Source organism: Zootoca vivipara, chromosome 2, assembly GCF_965207765.1.
Source record: "Zootoca vivipara chromosome 2, rZooViv2.hap1.1, whole genome shotgun sequence".
Taxonomy (NCBI): Eukaryota; Metazoa; Chordata; class Lepidosauria; order Squamata; family Lacertidae; genus Zootoca; species Zootoca vivipara.
This window is the reverse complement of record NC_142584.1, coordinates 109,330,912-109,350,876: the sequence shown is the minus strand read 5'-3', so window position 1 is coordinate 109,350,876 and position 19,965 is coordinate 109,330,912. Positions and strand designations below refer to the sequence as shown.

Below are 19,965 nucleotides of genomic sequence, written 5' to 3'. Positions count from 1 at the left end.
CAAAATGAACCATGGAAAGAGAAGGGATTTGTTTTTGATATTTTAATGACTATTCGAAATTGTAAACCAGAATGTGTGTGTGTGTGTGTGTGTGTGTGTGTGTGTGTGAGAGAGAGAGAGAGAGAGAGAGAGAGAGAGAGAGAGAGAGAGAAGGGCTTGAGTGCAATAGCACTCTCCATGTGATTTCTGACTTCAGTTAGCAGATCACATCTGTGATTATTCCCCAATGAAACTGATAGTTTATTTTAGCAAAGATCTCCAGTTGGGTTACAAAAATGTCCTGCACGTACATAATTATTAGGAAGACTATATTTTAATTTACCTGTGTGGTTTTTTGTGTTTTCTTTTTTTACTTGCTCCGAAAGCTCCATGTACGTGGAATTAGCAGTCAGATCGTAAACCAGATCAGTTTCATGCTGGGAGTGCCAATAAAGCTCTATGTATTATTATTATTTTATTATTTATACCCCGCCCATCTGGCTGGGTTTCCCCGGCATGGCCAAACTTGGCCCTCCAGCTGTTTTGGGACTACAACTCCCATCATCCTTAGCTAACAGGACCAGTGGTCAGGGATGATGGGAATTGTAGCCCCAAAACAGCTGGAGGGCCAAGTTTGGCCATGCCTGGCTACAAACCAATCCTCAGAAGAGAGATGCTTAATCAGATCAGTAGATTGAGGTAGGAATTGCAACCTCTGGAGAAAGAGGTGGGTGGAAAAAGCCCACCCACAAATGCTTTCGCTCGTCTTCAGGGTATTAGGGCAGATTTTAAAGTATTCTTCCCCTTGAGCGAGCTGTGCAAATGATATATAGCCATTCTGAAAGAAATCAACCCTGAGTGCTCACTGGAAGGACAGATCCTGAAGCTGAGGCTCCAGTACTTTGGCCACCTCATGAGAAGAGAAGACTCCTGGAAAAGACCCTGATGTTGGGAAAGATGGAGGGCACAAGGAGAAGGGGACGACAGAGGACGAGATGGTTGGACAGTGTTCTCGAAGCCACCAACATGACTCTGACCAAAGTGCGGGAGGCAGTGGGAGACAGGAGTGCCTGGCGTGCTATGGTCCATGGGGTCACAAAGAGTCGGACACAACTAAACGACAGGGGTTAGCAAACTTTTTCAGCAGTGGGCTGGTCCACTGTCCCTCAGACTTGTGGGGGGCCGGACTGTATTTTGAAAGAAGAAAAATGAATGAATTCCTATGCCCCACAAATAACCCAGAGGTGCATTTTATATAAAAGGACACATTCTACTCATGTAAAAACATGCTGGTTCCCGGACCGTCCGCGGGCTGGATTTAGAAGGCGATTGGGCCCCCGGGTCTTAGTTTGGGGACCCCTGGACTAAACAACAACTATATATGGCACACTTAATAACTGGTCTGGAAGGAACTCACCTGGTGATATGGCTCCAATCTGCTCCATTGGCCAGCCTCGCCTATTCTTGACTGCATGGTGTTTACAGGCCTGCGCCTCTGATTGGATGGAAGGAGGAAGGACAGACTCCTGATCACCGCTTTAAGGTTCAGCCTTTTAAGACCTTCAGTGGATTCCTCCTGTGTCTTTTTCGGAGCAGCTCTGAGAAAATTATGGAGTATGTAAGTCACTCCCGAGTGTGACCCTTCTGTGTAGCAATAGGAATAGTTCTAGCTGCCTCCTGTACTGTGTTTGTGCTTGCAGGGTGTGTGTGATTATGTAATGCCTCTTAAGGGGAGCAGATTAAATTGCAATTTTGTCAAGTCGTTATAGAAAGTGTAGGAGAAAGAGCAGGCTGGTGACTCAGTCTCCCTTGTCAGTGGAGCAGGACCTGGTTTTCCACTGGGCTGGCAGCTGCTTGTATATTTCACTAATAATGTGCATGTTTGTGTAAATATGCCTATATTGTGGTTTTTTTGTTTACTTGTTTACTTATGTTGTAAGTTGCTTGGGCATTTTCTTTTGTAACAAGTGACTAAGCAATATAATTACCATTGGTAATTGGTAAAAAAAATACCTGTTTTTTTAAAAGAGAAGTGGAACAGGAGGGGGGTTAAATATGCTCCCTGTTCCTGTTTTTTAAATTCCTTTTTAATTAGATTTTACAAGCAAACAAAAAAAGTTTATAACAATACCAAATCCATATCCATTTAAAGAGATTTCTCTGAATCTCGCGACTTCCCCCACCCCTTCCATGGGTACTAATGTGAACATTTTCAACTACCGGTACATATTATTTCATGATCTATTTTTTTGTATTTATCCATATTATCCATAATACCTGTTACATTAGAAGTGATATTAAATTCAAATAATAATAATAATAATAATAATAATAATAATAATAATAAATATATATTACAGTCCTGCTAATGTTTTCATCTGTTTACAGTGGTCTCCTAAGTAAATTATAAATTCCCCCCATTCTTTTAAAAAAGTTTTTGTCCTCTTGATTCCTGAGCTTTCCGGTCAGCTTTGCCATTTTGTCGTAGTCCATCAGCTTAGTTTGCCATTCCTCTCTGGTAGGGACTCTTTCTTCTTTTCATCTCTAGGCTAGTAACATCTGTTCCTGTTTTTGAAAATGCAATTTTTTTAAAAGAAAGAAAGAAAAGAAATTAAGTCATCTGTGTCATGCCAGATGATCAGCTGTCAGGGTTTGCAAGTGCACCAGCCAGCTGTCTGGCGGCATTAATCAGCTGATTGACAGTGCAAAATTGGTTTTGGCCGAGTTCTGATTTTACCTGCCCTAAAGAGAGAGAGAGAGAGAGAGAGAGAGAGAGAGAGAGAGAGAGAGAGAGAGAGAGAGAGAGAGAGAGAGAGAAATATATATAAACAGTAGATTGTTCTGGGGAGAGTAGTGGCAGATAACCATGGCAGGAACTCTCCTCTGTTTGGGAGATATGTTGAAGTGGCCCTGCTCATTATCAATGCCATCTATTGTGGTCAAAGGTGTGAGCAACCTTTGACCACCCAGATGTTGCTGAACTACAACTCCCATCAGCCCCAGGGAGCATATCCAGTGGGCAGGGATCGTGGGAATTGTCCATCAAAAGCAATTATTACCTGTATTCCAAAAATGGACATTCAACTGTCCTAGAACATTTTCTCTCTTTTTTTGCAAATATTTTTTATTAATTTTAATTTAATAATAATCCAATTTGTATCAAATCAAATCTTGCCACATCATAATACAAACAAAGCCAGTTATACATTCCAAATTACAAGAATTTTGGGACTTCCCATGTTCTGGATGTCTGGAGAAAGTCTCTTTCAGTTGTTCCTGCGTTCATCTCTCTCGTTTCCCCCCAATTTCATAAGTCTGATCTTAACCCATTGTTAAGTCTTCACAGTCCTGGTGTATGACTCTATCGTGTCCAACAAATACACCTTTCTTTTAGCATGCAGGAGGCAGTTTATGCTGTGTTTATATCCTTTAATTGATTTTTAGCCTAGTCATCTCAGTCTTTCATTTCACCATTCTATCTTCCAGGCTCTGGGCTCTGTTCATAGGTGCCAACTTCCAGATTGAAAAATCCGGGATCGGCAGCTGCGTGGAACCGGAAGCCGCGCTGCGGCCATTTTGGAACTGGGCAGAGTGACACCGGAAGTTGCTTCTACGCATGCTCTGCCCCGTTCCAAAATGGCTGCAGCACGGAAGTCGCACTGCAGCCATTTTGGAACGGGGCAGAGCAGCACCGGAAGTCGCTTCTACGCATGCTCTGCCCAGTTCCAAAATGGCTGCAGCGCCAGAAATCGCTTCTGCGCATGTCCAGAGACTCCAGACATGCGCAGAAGGAGCCTCTCCGGGCTGGTAAGAGTCCGGGGGATTTACGGGGTTTTTTTTAAATCCGGGCTGCCAGCGGGAAACGGCTGGAAAAATGGGGGTTTCCCGGGGAATACGGGAGACTTGGTAGCTATGACTCTGTTCCAACTCTCTCAACACATGCCAGCTCTCCTTGTCTTGATAGGATTTATGGCACAGCAGTCTTTCAATCTTTTAATGAGTTAGTTTACCTTTACCTTTTTATTCCAGTTATAAGTCTCCAATAGTGTCCAATTTTAAAGTTCCAAGTTAGCGTTCCAAATGTGGATCTCCGTAGAAAAGCTTTTCAACCTAGAGAACATTTTCAGACCACAATGCTTTACATGGAGAAAGGACAGATAGACATCATTTCGATGGAGACTTAATGAATACCTACTTTTTTAATATAAAAAAGCTAAAATTAAAAGATGACTTTGAATTGAACTTAAACCAAGAAACAGATATTAAGATGGGATGCTGGAAAAGCAGTGGTGAGAGGATTTCCCATCCAGCAGAATTCGCTTCTTAAGAAGTAGAAGGAGTTTGGGGGGGGGGGACAAGAGACAACGTTGGAAATAGCTCATAAAGAGAGGGAACTTACAGACAAATTTAAAAAAGGTGAAATTGTACAAGCAATATTACAACAACAATTATCGTTGTTCCCGCAAGGGGACAATGACAATAAAGATATCTTATCTTATCTTATCTATGTTGGAGCAGAAGTTGAAATATCTAAAGCAATGAGCTTCTGAATTTGCAAACCAGGCATGGAAACTTAAAAACGAGAAGGAATTTTTTTTATAATTACGGGTGAAACTTGGAAAATTAGAATATCGTCGAAAAGTGCATTTATTTCAATAATGCAACTTATTATTTTTTATTTTTCTTTTAATTTTTACAAATGCTTACTTTTGGAAATCCCACAGTAATAAAACAAATAGTTACAATAATACAAAAATAAACATTGCTATTACATTTCATTAATTACATTCCATTTATAATTGACCTGCCTAACGACAAATAATTGCAATTACAACAAATAAAGGCTTGACATATCTTGCTTTGCATGTCATGCATCTATCTCATACATTGGTTTCACCTTTTAAGTTGCATTACAGAAATAAATGCACTTTTCGACAACATTCTAATTTTCCGAGTTTCACCTGTAAGGTAGCAACTAAAAATGGGACATCACATGATGAAAATGTAATAAGGGGGGTTGCCGTTCAGCAAATATTTGGGGGCCAAAGTTTCCCCACGCCTGGTCTAACGCTGCCCTTTGGTCTTTTTTTAGCAGCTGGCTGTCACCGACAAGACCATCAAGGCTAACGATGGCATCCTGGTAACCGGGAGGGTGACCCCAGATGCCAAGAGGTTCGTATTGATAAAGCAGAAGAAAAATACAAGGGCTGAAGGGGGATGGAGCCATGTGGGGTTCTGTTGCTTCCTATCAAATGTGAGTTTCATATCCATTATCTCCTCCGTCTCCATGACAGGTTTGCCATCAACCTGGGCCGGGATCGCGACAACCTCCTTCTGCACTTCAACCCTCGCTTTGATACAAGTGACATTGTGTGTAATTACAAGGCGTGTGGAGTGTGGGGTCAGGAGCTGCGAGAGTCACTGTTCCCTTTCCAACAGGGAGAAGAAGCCAAGGTGAATATGGGGATACGCCATTAGCTCAGGGGTAGAGCATCAGCCTCACAAGCAAGAGGTCACAGGTTAGATCAGGCATCCCCAAACTGCGGCCCTCCAGATGTTTTGGCCTACAACTCCCATGATCCCTAGCTAACAGGACCAGTGGTTGGGGAAGATGGGAATTGTAGTCCAAAACATCTGGAGGGCCGAAGTTTGGGGATGCCTGCATTAGATCCTTAACAAAAACTGAAATAATGGGCTAATGCTGCCAATTTCTTCAAAAGTCCAATACAATACAAGCAGCACGCAAGGGCACAAGATTCAACCAAGTTTCAATCAAATATTATTAGTACAAAAAGAAAACAATAAGAGAACCATATACAAATGCTGACACAGAAGCCAAAACCAAACGTCAAGCAAATGGCATATACAAATAAATACCGAAAGGCAAACCAGTCTTTATGGTCTTTGAGGCTGTGTAGCGGTCAGCAAAGTGGCAGCAGGTCGAACGAAGTGTCAATAATAGACAGGCTGCCTGCGTTTTTCACCTGTTTCGCCCATATGACGGGCTTCTTCAGTAGTTTCTCCTTCTGCTTTCTGTTATGTTTAATACATTCAAATTCGTATGAAACCACTTATCTTGGCTTAGGCCACAATGCTCAAGTTCTTATTTCAAAAGGTTCTCTCATGCGGCTTTGATACATTTACATATTCAATTTCTTATATTCAGGGTTTTCTTAATTTGAGCATGTATTGACTAAGCCAATACATATTATTGACACTTCGTTCGACCTGCTGCCACTTTGCTTACCGCTACATAGCCTCAAAGACCATAAAGACTGGTTTGCCTTTCGGTATGACTGGGCGTATAAGACTTTTCCAGTTAAAATATAGAGTTTGGGATATACTCGCCATATAAGAAATACAACCTGGCATATAAGACAACCCCCGACTTTTGAGAAGATTTTCCTGGCTAAAAAGTAGTCTTATATGCAGGAATATACAGTATGTGCCGTGGACCTCCTGAGTGGGTTTTGTGGAACCAGTGCTTTAGACAATACTGAGCTTGATGATCGATCAATGGTCTTAACTCGCTTTAAGGCCATTTCCTGTGTTACTCATAAGGTTAGTTGGATAATGTGGGGCGATAATGTTGTAAAGCAGGCTCCCTCCAAACTCTTTTAATGTATTTATATAAGTTTGTACGCCGCTCAATAATAAAATACCTAAGCGGCGAACACACGAATGTGATATTAAGATAATAAAATATGAAAACAGTTTACAACACATAAATAGTAAGTTGCATAACGGGGAAAGGATGAGTGAATAAATAAGTTTTTAGTAGATGGTGGTTGCTTGGCAGCAAGTGCCACAGTCCTGGCGCTGCCACACTGAATGCCCTATTCCTGGTAATCAGAGCCGTCTTTCCTATAGGGCTTTGTGGTTCATTGCGCCAGGGCGCCGGTCTCAGGAGTGCCCAGCGAGTGGGGGAGCTGCGCGGCTTTGCCAACGGCCTCCCCTTTCCCTGCATGCCCGCCAGCTGTGTCCTGTCAACCACATGGCTGGCGGGCGTGCAGCTTGCCTCCCAAGCCTCCGCGGGAGGAGAGCGATCCCTGCAGAGGCTTAGGATAGAAGCTGTGCCCCTCCAACTATATGGCTGGCCGGCGCGCAGCTTCCCTCCCAAACCTCTGCGGGGGCTGCTCTCCCACAGTGGCATGGCGGAGAGTTTGCACAGCCCTCCCCATGGCTGGCAGTGCACAGCTTCCCCCCCCATCTATGGTAATTTGGGGGTGCTGGGCAGATATTTGCACACCGGCGCCACGTCTGCTGCCCTGTTGGTAATCCCAGAGTGGGCATCATGCAGCACTGTCCAAACAGCAGCGTCGCTAGCCTTCTGGCTGCCCGGGGTGGCAAACCAGAAGGCATCCTGCCGGGGGCGTGGCGTCTGTCACGACGCACGCGTCACGACGCAGCACCCAGATCCCCGGATCCGGGCGCTGGATCACCGCCGCCGGCAACCTGCTCCGTAGCGTGATGTGTGCTTCTTCCTAATCAGGCAGAGTGGCGAGGGGCGTCTCCACTGATGCCCCTCACCACTCCACCTCCGCCTAAGTAGGAAGAAGACAAAGCGCGTTATGGATCGGCTTGCCGCGCGCTTTGTCTTCTTCCTACTCAGGCGGAGGTGGAGCGGCGAGGGGCATCAGCAGCGGCCGCTGACGCTGCTCTCTGGCCCGCCCCTTGCCTCTGCCCCACAAGGAAGAAGCGAGGGGCGAGGCCAGAAACATCAGGGCCTCCGCGATGGCAGTTGCGCCGGCGCCACAGTAGCGAGGGGGCACCGCGCTGCCCCCCGCAGCAGTGCTGCCCCCCCCCAGAGCGGAGCCCAGGGTGCCCCGCCCCCCTATTGCGACGCCCCTGGTCCAAAGTGCCTCTGCTGCAATTTGGGGCCATTTGCTCCACTAGTTTCCTTCTGCCCTCAGTCATCTCCCACCTGCTTGCCTTCTGGCTGGAGAAGAAAGAATGGATCTCATTGCACCAAAGGTCTATCTAGAACTACAACTCCCATCAACTCCAGCAAACAGCCTGGCCGACACTTGTTGCATTCCAACAACTTCTTTTGAGCAACAGGTTGGCTAAGTCATTGGTTTCTCCTCGCTAGATCTCCATCTCCTTTGATGCCAAGGCAGCGACGGTGACGATGCCAGGAAACAAGGTGATCAAGTTCCCCAACCAGCTTGGGTTGGATTCTGTACATTTCTTCTCGGTGGCTGGAGACTTCAAGATCAAATCCGTCAAGTTTCTGAACTTTTATGCTCCCTTTGCAGCTCTGAACTAACTGGTGGAAAGAATATGCAAATAAAGTCCCATCTCCCGTAGTTTCTGTTGTTTGAATGCGAAATCAGGAACCGTGTCCTCCAAATGACTTCACCAATTAGCTCACCCCGTTGCGGGGCTTTGAACTGCCAACCTTCTGATCGGCAAGCCCAAGAGGCTGAGTGGTTTAGACCACAGCGCCACCCGCGTCCCTTAAAGGTAGGAATATCCCCTGCCTGACACCCCTGGATTGCTGCTGCCAGTCACTGTAGACAATACTGACAATACCAATGTCCTGACTTGGTAGAAGGCAGCTTTCTTTGTCCCTTCTCTGGGCAACCGATATCTCCCTTTTCACCCAACAGGCAGACACCAGTGTAGTCTGTTGCTATGTCGTGTGTCATATTGGCATTGTGGCTCCTGCAACGTGCCTCTAGAGGCCTCATTAATAACTTTTGGTACATGTACAATTCTGGAGTTCAAGGTGCAAGATGATAACAGGCCGGCCAGTTCTTACAATGACAGCAGCTAAGATTATGCCCCCGGGGATGGAGGAAGGTGTTTTGGAAAGTGACAAGAGAAACACCTGCCCATCGTCTCTGTTGAATCAGCTTCAATGCAAATAGAAGCTGTGGGAGCACAGAGGGGGCCCTTTAAGTGGGCAGGTCTTCATTTAAAACATCTTATTAGCACCGACACAGATGCAGTTGGGAGTAATTTGGCTGTTAACATCTCCCAACTGTGTCTGAGCTAATCATCCCCGGGAGTCACCCGCAGGCTTTGACAGTGTGGCTTCACCAAGGAGGAATCTACACAAGAGATTCTTAATCATCATCATCATTTTTAGCGCCTTTTAAAAAAATGCTGTGCAGTAATCGGTGTTTAGCTGTTGTGGCTTTCCCCAAAAGAATTATGGGACTTTACTTTGATGATGGTGTTGTTGAGAGAGTCCCTGTAACCAAGGGACCATTTCTACACCCAAAGAAGAAGAAAAATCTCCAACAAAATATTTTGTTTGGATAAATTACACAGTAATTTTGCCCATGTTTTCACTGGCGTCTGTAAGGTCAATCACACTTTTACTTTCTAGCCATGCATGGGGAATTCAGAGAGGGGGGCGGAGATATATGGCTTAAAGTCTTACAGATTGAAACAAGGTTTATTTGTTTGAAGGTTTGATTTCAGCCCCAAATAAAGTTGTAAGAATGTAAGAATTACTCTGCTGTTAAAGTAGCTCGCTTCCTTTTGGACTTTGCTTCCTTCCTGGTGCTTCTCCACATTTGGGCACTACTGGTTTAAGTTACATCTGCAATATATTTGCCAAATTCCAACAAGGACTACAACAATGCACTATACATTTAAAGCTGTATCATACCTCTTTAAACTTCTATGGCTTCCCCCAAAGGATCCTGGGAACTGTAGTTTGTTAAGGGTAACCAGCATTGCATGGAGACCCCATTCCCATCACAGAGCAACGATTTCCAGATTTCCCTGAAAAGAGGGATTGATTGTTAAATCATACTGAGAATTGCAGCTCTGAGAGATCATTCCAGTAGCAGCTGCCTGGAGCAATCCTAAATACAGTGGTACCTCTGGTTAAGAACTTAATTCGTTCTGGAGGTCCGTTCTTAACCTGAAGGACCACTTTAGCTAATGGGCCTCCTGCTGCTGCCGCACTTCCGGAGCATGATTTCTGTTCTCATCCTGAAGCAAAGTTAACCTGAGGTACTATTTCTGGGTTAGCGGAGTTTATAACCTGAAGCATTTGTAACCCGAGGTACCACTGTACATATTTAGTAAAGGGTAAAGGGACCCCTGACCATTAGGTCCAGTTGCAGACGACTCTGGGGTTGTGGCGCTCATCTCGCTTTATTGGCTGAGGGAGCTGGCGTACAGCTTCTGGGTCATGTGGCCAGCATGACTAAGCCGCTTCTGGCGAACCAGAACAGCGCACAGAAATCCCATTTACCTTCCCACCGGAGTGGTACCTATTTATCTACTTGCACTTTGACGTGCTTTCGAACTGCTAGGTTGGCAGGACTGAGCAATGGGAGCTCACCCCGTCATGGAGATTCGAACCACCGACCTTCCGATCGGCAAGCCCTAGGCTCAGTGGTTTAACCCACAGCGCCACCTGCGTTCCATATACTTATTTTCCTGGGCGAAATTTACCAGGATTCAGTGGGACTTGACATCTGAGTAGATGCCTGGGCTTGTTCTGTTAATCAGTGACAGGATCAAAAACATTGCTCTGACATTTTGTGGGTGGTGATGCCCTGTTCTTCCATCAGCATGGCCAACAGCCAGGGATGATGGGAATTGTAGTGCAACACTTGCTCTATGTTCATGATGCTGGGACTTGACTAAAATTATGGGTTCCTCACATGGAGTCAGGAATGCAAAGGACATCAAATGGACCGAGAGACACACAAGTCACGTCACTTAGCAATTTGGTTAATAGAGACTCCAATTTCCATTGGCCAGTCTCTTCCTCTCTGATTGATTGGTCGTTACAGGCTTGCTCCTGATTGGCAGGAAGAAGGCCACACCTCCTCTTGGCCACTATTTAAAGCTCAGGCAGAAGAAGGAAGACTTGCTTGCTTTTGTGTTTGCCTGCAGCTGAGTCATCAAACATTCACAATGGAGACTGTAAGTTGTACGGAGGGAGTGGACACCGATTGAGGTATAGGGGAGTTTAGTTTGTTCTTTAATGTTAGATAGGGTCAGCTGGTAAGCATTTTAGCTTACTGTTTAATCTTCTTAAGTATGTCTATTTGGAAGTCAGCCCGGTAGAATTGATGGAGGCTTATTTCTAAGTGGAGCTGAGAGATTACAGCCTTAATGAGTTGGGGAACAGAGGTTGGTGGCCCTGTGTCAATAATAGGTTTCTCTGGCTCATTGTGGCATGCCCATATCTAAGGATTCTTGAAAGATGCTCTAGCGAAACCTCCTTAAAAGAGTTCTCCCCCCCCAAAAAAAACTCCGCTGCTGGACAGAATGCAAAAGGAACTAGCAGTCCAATTCTGTCTGGGTCTACGAGGTTGCAAATCCTATTGTACTTCTGCGTACTCCTGGATGTAAGTGGGGTTAGAATTGTAGCCAGTGATTGTAGTTTCCTAGTTCCTTGTTATATGGGTCAAGGTGGATTAAATGTTCATAGCTGCAGCAGTCCCTTCTGAATGAAGGCTAGTATTGCATAGTACTTTGAGCTCAAAGCGCTACCGTTTAGGCAAAGTGACATTCCAGCCTCGGGCAGCTGATGCTGGGTTTTGTGAAAGGGTAGCAAATTCTCGGCATCTAACTTCCCGTATCTCCTTACTTCTAGAAAAAGGAAAGGTTCCTGTAAATTGTTGGAGGTGGCCGTGTGTGTGTAATTTGCTTTGGGCAACGAAATATCATCTCTCATGGTCATTCCTGTTTTTGCTCGGTAGAGCACGAGGCTCTTCATCTCAGGGTCATTCTTTCGAGCCCCACATTGGGTGAAAGAATCTCTCATTGCGGGGGTTGGACTAGATGACCCTTACGGTCCCTTCCAACTCTGCAATTCTATATTTATCCATGAGTTGATTATGATCAGAAGGTGTCAAGGCTACAGCAGTTACTCATGCCTTCAGAGTAGTTGTTTGCTGATATAACGGTTGGTAATAAACAAATTTAATTACAGTGGTACCTCTACTTACGAATTTAATGCGTTCCGAACGCACATTTGTAAGTCGAAAAAATTTGTAAGTCGAATCCCATAGGAATGCATTGGGAGAAAAAATTCGTAAGTCGAAGCAACCCTATCTAAACCGCATCCAAGATGGCGGACGGAGCTCCGTTCGTAAGTAGAAACATTCGTAAGTAGAGTTATTCGTAAGTAGAGGTACCACTGTATTGTGCTCTGCGTGTGACCAGGCATGCCATTAGAAATTATTCAGTGGTACAGCTAGATCTTAAATTGCTTAAAGCTCTCTGGACTTCATTCTCTTATTGTTCTCCTCTTTAGATAACGCCTATTACTTAAAGTCACTTCAAAATGTAGCAAAGCAGCTCTGCTGTGTTTGGGGCCTTCCAGCATATTCCACAGAGTATGGCCCTGAATCTCTGCCCGAAGGTTTTCCCTGATGATGCCGCTGGGCTTATTAGGGGTTGTAAATGTTCTCTCTTGCTCTGCAAGCCATGATACTACGTGGGGGACTTTTGGGTAGGAGGATGACAACCTTGAGGAGGACAGAGGCCTTGTGAGCAAAACGGAAAGGCAAACGCTTAGCTATAGCTCCTAATGATAACGGACATTCCTGGAAAATGACACCTTTGATTTTCTTAACCAAAAACAGAACATTCCTGTTGGATTAAGTCAGAGAAACGCAAACAACTCGCTTGCTCATTTACTCATTAACTACGTGGAGAGAGCTGCAGATGACTTCTTGTGAAACAGAATCGAAATAGCCGAATTTTCTCCCCTGTACAAACACATTTGTTAATGGTTTTCTGTGCCTAGCTCCACATCCTAATTTTATTCTGAAGTAATGAGCTCTTTGTGTGACTCCCTTGTCTGACATGAACCACATCTGCAACCAACATAGTGCCCTCTAGCTGTTGAGGGCTCCCACTCCCATCCTCTCTGGCCATTGACCATTTTGCTGGGGTCTGATGGGAGCTGGAGTCCAGCAAGAGCTGGAGGCCACAGGTGAGCTGTCCTGAAAATGCCTCTCTTCCATCTGGATTCCTAGAATTGCTAGGAAACGGGGAAGGCTTGTCATTTCTTTCCCTGTGTCCCTGCTCTGCATGTGGGAGCATTCACCTGGAAACCAGCAATAACAGCTGTGTAACACTTTGTTCTGTGACCATGTCCAGACCATAGATTTAAATCACTTGTATACTTGGTTTCCCCCAAAGAATATTGGGAACTGTGGTTTAAGATTTTAACAACTCTTGGCACCCTCTTTGGGAATCTTTGGGAACGTAGCTGTTTTAACGTGGTATGAGTGTATAATGCAGGTGTGGATCTCTGGTTCCTTCTCCCTTCCCCTTCCATGCTTGCAGAATTACAGCTCCCAGGTTTCCTGGGAAGAGGGGGTGTAATAAACAAAATCTGCCCTTATTTCCTTAAGGGGTATACAAGAGCCCTTGTAGAATACCTGCCAAGTCTCCCGCTGAAAAATGTGGGATCAGCAGCGGTGCGGCACCGAAAGTTGTGTAGAAGCAACTTCCGGGGCCGCTCTTCCCATGTGTGGGCACCGGAAATCGTGCGGAGCGGCACCGGAAGTCGCTTATACGCATGCCCGGCGGCCACCATCAAGATGGCCACCGCCATGCATCCACCACCAAGATGGCCGCTGGGCATGCGTAGAAGCGACTTCCGGTGCCGCTCTGCATAGATGCCAACTTCCAGATTGAAAAGTCCGGGATCGGCAGCTGCGTGGAACCGGAAGTCGTGCAGCCATTTTGGAAATGGGCAGAGCATGAGTAGAAGCGACTTCCGGTGCTGCTCTGCCCAGTTCCAAAATGGCCGCAACACCAGAAATCGCTTCTGCGCATGTCCAGAGACTCCAGACATGTGCAGAAGGAGCCTCCCCGGGGGATTTACGGGTTTTTTAAAAATCTGGGTTGCCAGCGGGGAAACAGCTGGAAAAACGGGGGGTTTCCCGGGGAATACGGGAGACTTGGCAGCTATGCGCTCTGCCCGATTTCCGGTGCCCACACTTTGGAAGAGCGGCATCCAAAATGAAGGCTCCTTGGCAGGTAGGAAATCCGGGGGATTTCTGGGATTTTTCTCCATTCGGGAGAACAGCGGGAAACGGATTAAAATCCGGGGATTTCCCTCGAAAAATGGGATACTTGGCAGCTAAGCCTTTTGTCCTTTGGAGGTTCTCCATTGGTAGGAGAAAATAACAGGGGCCAACCAGAGAATATTGAGAAGCAAAGCAGCTAATAAGCCAGATCTTTATTGACTGTTGCAACAGGGTGTTCTCTCACACACAGGAGAAAAAAGGACCCAGAACAAAAGCGTGCCTGCCCTTATATAGACATTTATAATTGCCCACCCTCCAGTCTAAGGCCACCCCCAGAAGCGCCATACATTCATCACAGAAGGGGTGTAGCCCAAGACCACCACCCCAGACACATCATACCTGCATCACAGAAAAGGGTGGTCTACAGCAGAAATTTGAGTACAGAACCTTGTTTATCTCCTGTCTGGCAGTTTACCTGTTAATGCTGGATTTCCTGGGGCCTCGCCACCCTTTTGTTATTCTAACTACTCAATTCCCGGAATCCAGGTCCCAGGTCCCAGGCTCACCCCATTCACACCTTAAATGTGCCCTTAAGACAGGATCTGTGAGCACAAAGACAATGGGGAGATTTTTCAATTTCCTCCCTCCTTTCAGAGAAATGCCCAGTCAGCCAAGGAGAGTCAAAATGATTTCAGGACTGTTTTCCTGTACGTGTTTGCTTGGTACATTTATGAACATTTGTTATATACTAGCTGGCCCTGCACGCGTTGCTGTGCATTAGTCTGTGAGATGGAGGGTAATAGCCCCCCTTCAGATCCCTCTGAGCCTCAGAGTCCCCCTGAGCCAAGGCGAGATACTGTGGAGAGGGCAGGTTTCATCCCTGTGTCTACCCCCAACCTGTTGTGACCCATTACCTATCCCTGCCCTGTATTTGGGCCCCCATCCCCCCCAGGCAGGCCCCTACCTCCACTTGGCAATGTTGGGCCTTGTTGCTGTAAAAGGCCTGTTTTCAGTTCTGCTGAGGTCTTCAATACCTCTGCCGGATGGATGGATGTGAGTGGTGGATCTCGTGGTGGAGGCGGGGTTTGTGGGTGTGGTGTAGATTTCACAGGAAGGGAGGGGGTGTACTGTGGGAGGAAATGCACTTGAGGACGCTGTTTTGCTTTGTTGAAAAAGAGGTCTGTACCTGCGCAGGTGTGAGTTCTGAGGGATTTTTTTTCCTAGGAACACTTGGGGAGTGGGCTGGATCGTTGCATCAAAATTTCAGGACGATCGGTCAAGCGGTTACGTAGAAAAGTGGAGCCCACACTTTCACACTTTTAATATTTTTCTATATATAGATAAGCAATACCCTAATTTGTTTATTTCAGGGGGTTCCTAACCTTTTTGGGAGTGTGGGCACCAGTCATAACATGGCTGTTGTGGTGGGGTTGGGATAAAGCAAAATGGTGCCTGTGGAATTGTGGCACGATACAAGATGGCGGTGGTGGTGCGGCATAGCATAATGCAAAATGGCTGCCACATCCGAAAGACCAGAAACAGATGGGACCAGAACATGTACGGGCATGTCCCCTCCATCAATGGAAATAATGGCCACTGCCCCCACTTGCTCACAGAAAGCAGCCTGTTACATGTCTCCTTCATTCGGAATAGGTGGATATCTAATTCTGGAACCCAATGAACTGTGGGCATGTTTAAGGGCTTGTGTGTTCTATAATAGACAGGCCAAGCCACAGGGGGTGGGGGTAGGGACAATTTTTCATTGATTTGGGCCATTTCTGGGAACTGCAAACATTCACAGGAAGTTTCTTCCAAGAGAAACTGGAATGGAAATGCTTCCTCTTTCCAGAGGAAAGATAGCAGAGAAGTTACCTGTGTGCATTCTAATGCTCTTTGTTTCTGCCTTTCCTCCAGCAAATGGTTTTTTCCCACTTGTCAATCAAGTCTGGTGAATGCATCAAAGTGAAGGGGAAAGTGCCACCAGAGGCCAAGAGGTTTGTGTTGTTAAAGGTGGACTGGCCTATTTTTGTTGGTGCAAGAAAACCTATAAAAAGGAGAATTCCTGAATGCCAAGGGGGAAGTGCTCTTTGGTCAAGGAACTCCAGCAGAGATTCAAAGTCACAAAATATGCAGCAAAGCAGAGCATGGAAACACAGTCTGCATTTAAAAAATGCCTCTCCAAAATGCCCCCTTAAAAAAATTCCTTCCAATGTTTCTTTCCCCAGCATAAAAAAGACCACACGTTTGGTATGTTATAAATGGTTTACTTACAAACTCTCCAAAGGTCAGATTCATGTGCTTCAGAAAAGTTGCACAGGCAGCAAAACTTAGCTTGGTTACAAAATGGTGAAAGGGCCTAAATTATTGGTGTAGGAACTCAATCATGGTTTATGAGAGCCATGCGGTTGGAGCAACCAATTGTAATAAGGTAAGAGACGCAGTACAACCATATTTGTTAAATTGGTAATCTGACCAGCCATTGATGCTGCTCACTACTAAAGGATGCTTAGCTTAACTTTCCTTAAGAATTATTAGATGCTATTTTTGTGTGCATTTATGGGCTCCTCCAGGTGAACTGTTCATTATGTGTTCATCCTGATTTTCAAAGCTTACGTGGAGCTATTACAATGCCTTCTCTTTATTGAGCATTTGCTCTGACGGTGGAGGCAGAGCATAGCCTTGTGGGGAGGTTACATACCTTCCCATTAATCATTTTTCCGACACCTCTTAGTACAAGCAAGTTAAACGGTTCCATGGTCACCACAACCGCCACCAGTCTGTTAATAGACTTGAAAGATACAGTCAAATACCTTCGGCAGCAGGCAGTGGCTTAGCGTGGGTTGGCAGTGCCCGGGGCCACATGGAGGAGGTGAGAGGGAGGTAAATGGATGTAGTACGCATGCACGTTCAACTCTTAACGGCATCCGCATCACCCGGGAGATCGCAGCTGCAGAGATAAGAAGAGCTCTTCCTTTGTCTGGAGAGGTGACTTCCTGCTTCACATGGAGAAGTTGTTTTCAATGGAGCCCAGCGACAGAAGCACACAACTGTATTGAGGTAGCACCGGGTATTGAAATCTGCGCCCCGGGTAACTGCCCCATGCTACACCACTGCCAACAGGGCTTTGCAAAGGCAGAAAGACTTTTGCCAAGCCGCAAGCCCAGACTAGGTTTTTGTCAATTGGCAGCAGTATCCTACTTCCAATATCACTATACCAATAGAACCGGTTAGTCTTTGTCTCCGCCAGCTCCTGCTAATCCACCTTGTGAGTGTTTGTCTCATGTGGTGCTCCCCTCTTTCCAGCTTTGCCCTCAACTTGGGCCACGATGATTCAGACATGATCCTCCACTTCAATCCTCGCTTTGATTGTCATGGAGATGTCAACACCATTGTGTGCAACTCAAAGACGAATGGGCAGTGGGACTCGGAGCTGCGGGAGTCGGTCTTCCCCTTCCAGCAGGGAGAAGACACTAAGGTGAGTAGGAATAGTCTCCGCACCACCATAACTTCAAGGAGAGGCAGTTGTCATTCCTAGATTTGGGGGCTCCTTGGGCACTGGGAACTTGTAAATACAGTGCTACCTCGAATTACGAACGAATCGACAACCGAATTTTTGACTTACGAATGGGGGTAATGGCCGCGCGCTTACGAATGTCTCAGCATCCGGAAAAAAACCGCGGCGGTTTTAGATAGGGATTTTTCGACTTACGAATTTTTAGATAGGGTTGCTTCGACTTACGAATTTTTTCCGTTTCCAATGCATTCCTATGAGAAATCGCATTTCCAATGGCGTTTTTCGACTTACTAATTTTTTGACTTACGAAGGTGCCTTCGGAACGGATTAAATTCGTAAGTCGAGGCACCACTGTAAGTTGAATCTTTGGTCCATCTCTCTCAGCACTGCCGTCACTGACAGGCAGTGACTCTCCTGGGTTTCAGGGAGAGGCTACCTGGAAATGCTGAAAAACTGAACCCAGGGTCTTCTGCATGTGATGTGCTTGCTCTTTCCCCTGGGCTATAGCATCCTCAGAGGGGCTGCTAACCAGATAGGAATGTCATGAAATAATTCTCTTGTGCTGCTTCTGCCTTTTTGAGGGTGTTCTGAAGTGAAGTATGATAATTTCTGGTGAATCTCTCTCTTAATTTCGGCACATAATTTCTTATAATAAAAATTTATTTATACCCCGCCCATCTGGCTGGGTTTCTCCAGCCACTTTGGGTGGCTTCCAACAAAATATTAAAAATACATTAAAACACCAGTCATTAAAAACTTCCCTAAACAGGGCTGCCTTCAGATGTCTTCTAAACATCAAATAGTTGTTAATTTCTTTGACATCTGATGGGAGGGTGTTCCACAGGGCAAGCGCCACTGCCGAGAAGGCCTTCTGCCTGGTTCCCTGTAACTTTGCTTCTTGCAGGGGGGGGGGAACTGCCAGAAGGCCCTCGAAGCTGGACCTCAGTGTCCGGGCAGAACGATGGAGGTGGAGACGCTCCTTCAGGTATACTGGGCCGAGGCCATTTAGGGCTTTAAAGGTCAGCACCAACACTTTGAACTGTGCTCGGAAACGTACTGGGAACCAATGTAGGTCTTTCAGGACCTGCGCCTCCATGGACAGCTACGAGTCCAAAATGACTCCCAGGCTGCGCACCTGGTCCTTCAGGGGCACAGTTACACCAGCCTGCCTCCTGTTCCCCACAAACAATACTTCTGTCTTGTCAGGATTCAACCTCAATCTGTTAGCCGCCATCCATCCTCCAACTGCCTCCAGACACCCCCTGCAATGCAGGCATCTTAACACATGGTTTCCCATCCAATTTGAAATCTTACCTTCCAAGTTCCGGACTGCAGAATCCGGGACCGGCAGCCATTTGACACCGGAAGTTGTGTCGGCGTAACTTCCAGTGTTGCTTTGCCCTTCTATGGGCACCCAAAATGGCCGTCACCGGCTTCGAAAGTCGCTTGTACACGTGTCAGGAAGTGTGTCGACGCGACTTCCGGTGTCGCTCCGCCCATCTATGGGCACCAAAATGGCCGCCGCCAGTCACGTCTATGCACTTCCGGACATGTGTAGATGCGACTTTTGAAGCTGGCTGCGGCCATGTTTGGTGCCCATAGAAGGGCAAATCGGAAAGAAAAAAAATGGCCGCCTGCAGGAGAAAATAATTGAGAAAAACGGGAGACAAAGTGATACGGGGGACCACCGGGAAAAGGTAAGTAAAAAAGGGGTTTTCCCCGGGGGAAACGGGAGACTTGGCAGCTATGTTTGAAATTGTACCAGAGCCTGCTTAGCCTTGCAAATGTGTTAGCAATTTTATTGCTGCACCACTAGAGGGAGAGAAAGGGCAGCTGTGTTTTCATGTGAAAGGCATCAGGTTTTTTCATTAAAATGTTTTTTAAAAGAGGGTTGCATCCATGTTCTGTTTACAGTAGACCCATTGAAATGAATGAACTCAATTTTTCCATGCCTATTAATTCAGGGGGCCTACCCTAAGTAGAACTAGCATTGGCTACAACTGTGAATTTCTCTCCCCAACCTTAACTTCTACAGCCAAATGATGAGGGTCATAGTTTCAGGTTGGACTGCCCTAAAAGAACCCCCCAAACAAAATTGGTCAGGAAGTGTAATGCAAGGGTGGTAGTAGTTTCTTTCTTTCTTTTTCTTTCCCTCCCTCCCTCCCTCCCTCCCTGCATTAATCCACTCCTGTTTGGGCCATAAATCTCTTGGAAGCATCTAATTGCCTCTTTCCAAGGAACAACCCACAACCCTAACTCTTGACTCCTCTTCTTCCCAGATCTGTTTGTCCTTTGATGAAGAGGAAGTGACTGTAAAGATCAATGGAGACCAGGAAGTCAAGTTCCCTAATCGGCTTGGGGTGAATTCTGCAAAAATATTCTCCGTGGAGGGAGACATTGCGATCAGAAGTGTCAAGTTTGACTGAAGTTCAGCCGTGTCTCATTTTGTATGTCTATAGAAGGAAAAACAGTAAATAAAATGTGTTGCTTGACCTTGTCTGCCTTGCC

General features: G+C 46.0%; 1 protein-coding gene across 5 annotated transcripts; it reads left to right on the top strand.

Moving 5' to 3' along the window:
- The first annotated feature begins 5,076 nt into the window (after positions 1 to 5,076).
- Positions 5,077 to 19,949, top strand: LOC118081010 (16 kDa beta-galactoside-binding lectin-like). Of its 5 annotated transcripts, XM_088663657.1 has the most exons (6): positions 5,077 to 5,151; positions 5,274 to 5,433; positions 8,072 to 8,125; positions 15,858 to 15,937; positions 17,247 to 17,418; positions 19,737 to 19,949. In XM_088663657.1, exons 3-6 carry the CDS (start codon positions 8,111 to 8,113, stop codon positions 19,881 to 19,883), a joined length of 414 nt encoding a protein of 137 aa, XP_088519783.1. In that variant the 5' UTR covers positions 5,077 to 5,151; positions 5,274 to 5,433; positions 8,072 to 8,110; the 3' UTR covers positions 19,884 to 19,949. The 5 variants fall into 5 exon arrangements, with proteins under 5 accessions (XP_088519783.1, XP_060126800.2, XP_060126801.1 ...); XM_060270817.2 differs by lacking the exons at positions 5,077 to 5,151; positions 5,274 to 5,433 and having other exon boundaries at positions 7,662 to 8,445; XM_060270818.2 differs by lacking the exons at positions 5,077 to 5,151; positions 5,274 to 5,433; positions 8,072 to 8,125 and adding an exon at positions 10,838 to 10,875.
- The last annotated feature ends 16 nt before the right edge of the window (positions 19,950 to 19,965 follow it).